Source organism: Antrostomus carolinensis, unplaced genomic scaffold, assembly GCF_000700745.2.
Source record: "Antrostomus carolinensis isolate BGI_N321 unplaced genomic scaffold, ASM70074v2 scaffold13486, whole genome shotgun sequence".
In the NCBI taxonomy this organism is placed as follows: Eukaryota; Metazoa; Chordata; class Aves; order Caprimulgiformes; family Caprimulgidae; genus Antrostomus; species Antrostomus carolinensis.
Window position 1 is genome coordinate 1 of NW_010322571.1, and position 2,981 is coordinate 2,981.

Consider the following 2,981-nt stretch of genomic DNA (forward strand, 5'->3'; position numbering starts at 1 on the left):
TTTCCAATCTGGACAATTCTGGGATTCTGTGACTGGTGGTCAAATGTTCATGGGGGCTTTACTCCTCGCAGGATCCAGGGCTCCTCAGATGCAGGTCCCACTGGTGCTTCTGCTCTGGTCTTTCTCTCACACTGAGATGTCCTTTTGCACCTGGCTTGTCTCGGTCCAGCAGCAGAGGGTGTTTGCCTCTGCCAGGTCTGTCTCAGCATGTGGGGGACCAGGACAATCACTCTGCCCCCAACATGCTCAGCCGTTGTTTGTTATTTTCTCCTGCCCGTGAGGTGTTTCTTTGTCTGTTTTTCCATGTCCAGTAGCAAACCACAGAAAAGCTGATTTCTCACTGAGCTTTCCCATTCTCTCCCCTCTCTCCAGAGAGTCTTGAGGGCTGTGAAAGGAGTGCAGTGAGAGGATGGAGAGCAAGCCAGCAGTGAATGGTCATGCTGCCCTCATCTCTCACCAGGAGGACATGCCAGGAGCCAACCACTTGTCCCAGGACACGTTGTCTTCCAAACAGAAAATAGCAGCTGACGGGGATGTGATGGAGATGGATCCTTCCAGCGAGCCCTCAGAGGCAGCTGGCAGCATTGCTGGAGTATATGTGGAGGCTTCGAAGAAGGTCATGAGCTTTTATGATGCCACCAGAGAGCATCTTCTGAGTTTGGATTCGGCACTCTGTCTTCTCGAGGCTCAGGCAGCCACGGGCTTCATCATTGACCCAGTGAAGAAGAGGCATGTCTCTGTAGCAGAAGCTGTGCAGCTGGGTCTGGTGGGGCTGGAGCTGAAGGAGAAGCTGCTCTCTGCAGAGAAAGCTGCTACTGGCTTTGTGGACCCCTACACAGAAGAGAAAATCTCCCTCTACCAGGCAATGCAGAAGGAGCTGATCGGGAGGGAGCAAGGTACTCGCCTGCTCGAGGCCCAGATGGCGACCGGAGGCATCATTGACCCGGCCACTGGTTGCCGGCTCCGAGCAGATGTTGCCTGTGAGAAGGGATATTTAGAGGAAGAGATGAGACAGCTCCTCTCTGACCCCAGCAATGAGGACAGCAAAGGGTTCCTCAACCCCAGTACTATGGAGAAGGTCACTTATATGGACCTTATAAAGAAGTGTGTTGTTGATCCAGCCTCAGGTTTCCTCCTCTTGCCCCTGCAAATCACGTTCCCAGGGTTGGGAGGGAGGGTGAGCAGCAAGGATCTGCTGGACGCTGGCATCATCAGCCCTGACACGTTCAGAGGTCTTGAGGAGGGAAGAGTTTCTGCCCAGGAGGTAGCAGAGAATGACTCCATTCAGCAGTTCCTGCACGGGACAAGGAGTGTGGCTGGTGTTGTCCTCTCTTCTGGTGAGCGCAAAAGCCTTTACCAGGCACTGAGAGAGCATCTCCTCATGCCTGGTGCTGCTCTGATGCTCCTGCAAGTCCAGGCCTCCACCGGCAGCCTGATGGACCCCATAAAGAACAAAAGCTACTCAGTTGATGAGGCTGTCAGGGTCGGTCTTGTTGGCCCAGAGCTTCATGAGAAACTGTCTTCAGCTGAGAGGAGCATCACTGGATACAGGGACCCCTACACTGGAGAAATGCTCTCTCTGTTCCAAGCCATTAGGAAGGGCTTCATCCCTAAGGATCATGGCATTTGCCTTCTGGAGGCTCAGATGGCCACAGGGGGTATAATCGCTCCAGGCAGGCACCTCCGTGTCCCCACGGAGACAGCTTGCAAGTGGGGGTACCTGGATGAGGCCACAAGACAGCTCCTCTCCAGTCCTACTGATGAGATGAAAGGCTTCTTTGACCCCAGCTCCAAGGAGAAGCTGATCTATGCGGACCTGCTCAAGCGCTGCGTCACTGATCCCAACACGGGGCTTCTTCTGCTGCCACTGGGTGGGGACAGCAGAGAAGGATCAGAGGGAACCCACCTCTTCTTGGACCATAGGACCCAAACAGCTCTGGAAAACACACAGGTACCCATCGCTTTAGGTAAATTCAAGGGAAAGTCGGTGTCTCTCTGGAAACTCCTCTTCTCAGACTACATCCAGAGCGAGCAAAGAGCTGCTCTCACCCAGCAGTACCTCGCAGGAACGCTCTCCACTCAAGAACTGGGTAAGGCAGTCAGTGCCACCATTGAGGAAATGGCTTCCACCGCTAATGTCACCTTTGAAGGACTGAGGGACCGGGTGACAGCCGACCAGCTCCTGAGCTCTGAAATCATCAACAAAGATTTGTTCAAGAAACTGAAAGAGGGAGAAACATCAGCCAAAGAAGTTGTCAGCATGGACACCGTCAAGAAGTACCTGCAAGGGACAGGCAGCATTGGTGGGCTCCTGCTTCCTGACTCCCAGGAGAAGATCAGCATCTACCAGGCAAAGAGAAAAGGACTTTTAAGACCAGGAACATCACTGATCCTCCTGGAGGCACAAGCTGCTACTGGATTTATCATTGACCCAGCTGCCAACAGAAGATACTCTGTGGACGAGGCGTTAAGAGCGAACATCATTGGCCCAGATGTTTATGACAAGCTACTGACTGCAGAGAAATCAGTCACTGGCTACAGAGATCCTTACTCAGGGAACAAGATCTCCCTCTTCCAGGCCATGAAGAAGGAGCTCATTGTCAAGGAGCACGCTATCCGCCTGCTCGAGGCCCAGATCGCCACCGGCGGCATCATCGACCCCGTCAACAGCCACCGCATCCCTGTGGAGGTGGCCTACCGGCGCGGGTACTTTGACAAGAAGATGAACTTAATCCTTTCTGATCCCAGTGATGACACCAAGGGTTTCTTTGACCCCAACACCCATGAGAACCTCACCTACCTGCAGCTGAAGGAGAAGTGCATCACAGAACCATCCACCGGGCTCTGCCTCCTTCCTCTGAACAGCAGAAAGCGCCAGTTCATCGATGATGCCACCAGACGGGTCTTCAGGAGCTCCTGGCTGCCGGTCAGGTTTGGGCGGTTACGGGGGGAGGAGGTCTATGTGTGGGAACTGCTGAACT

At 53.8% G+C, this 2,981-nt stretch overlaps 1 protein-coding gene across 1 annotated transcript in view; it reads left to right on the plus strand.

Annotated features, from left to right (window-relative positions):
• Positions 1 to 619: 619 nt before the first annotated feature.
• The window catches only part of EPPK1 (epiplakin 1), a gene marked incomplete at its 3' end in the record, with an annotated part of 7,070 nt that continues 4,708 nt past the window's right edge, over positions 620 to 2,981 (plus strand). Inside the window, exon 1 of the mRNA XM_029085523.1 lies at positions 620 to 2,973. Within this exon, the coding sequence (XP_028941356.1) occupies positions 620 to 2,973 (2,354 nt within the window). The remainder of the gene's footprint in view (positions 2,974 to 2,981) is intronic.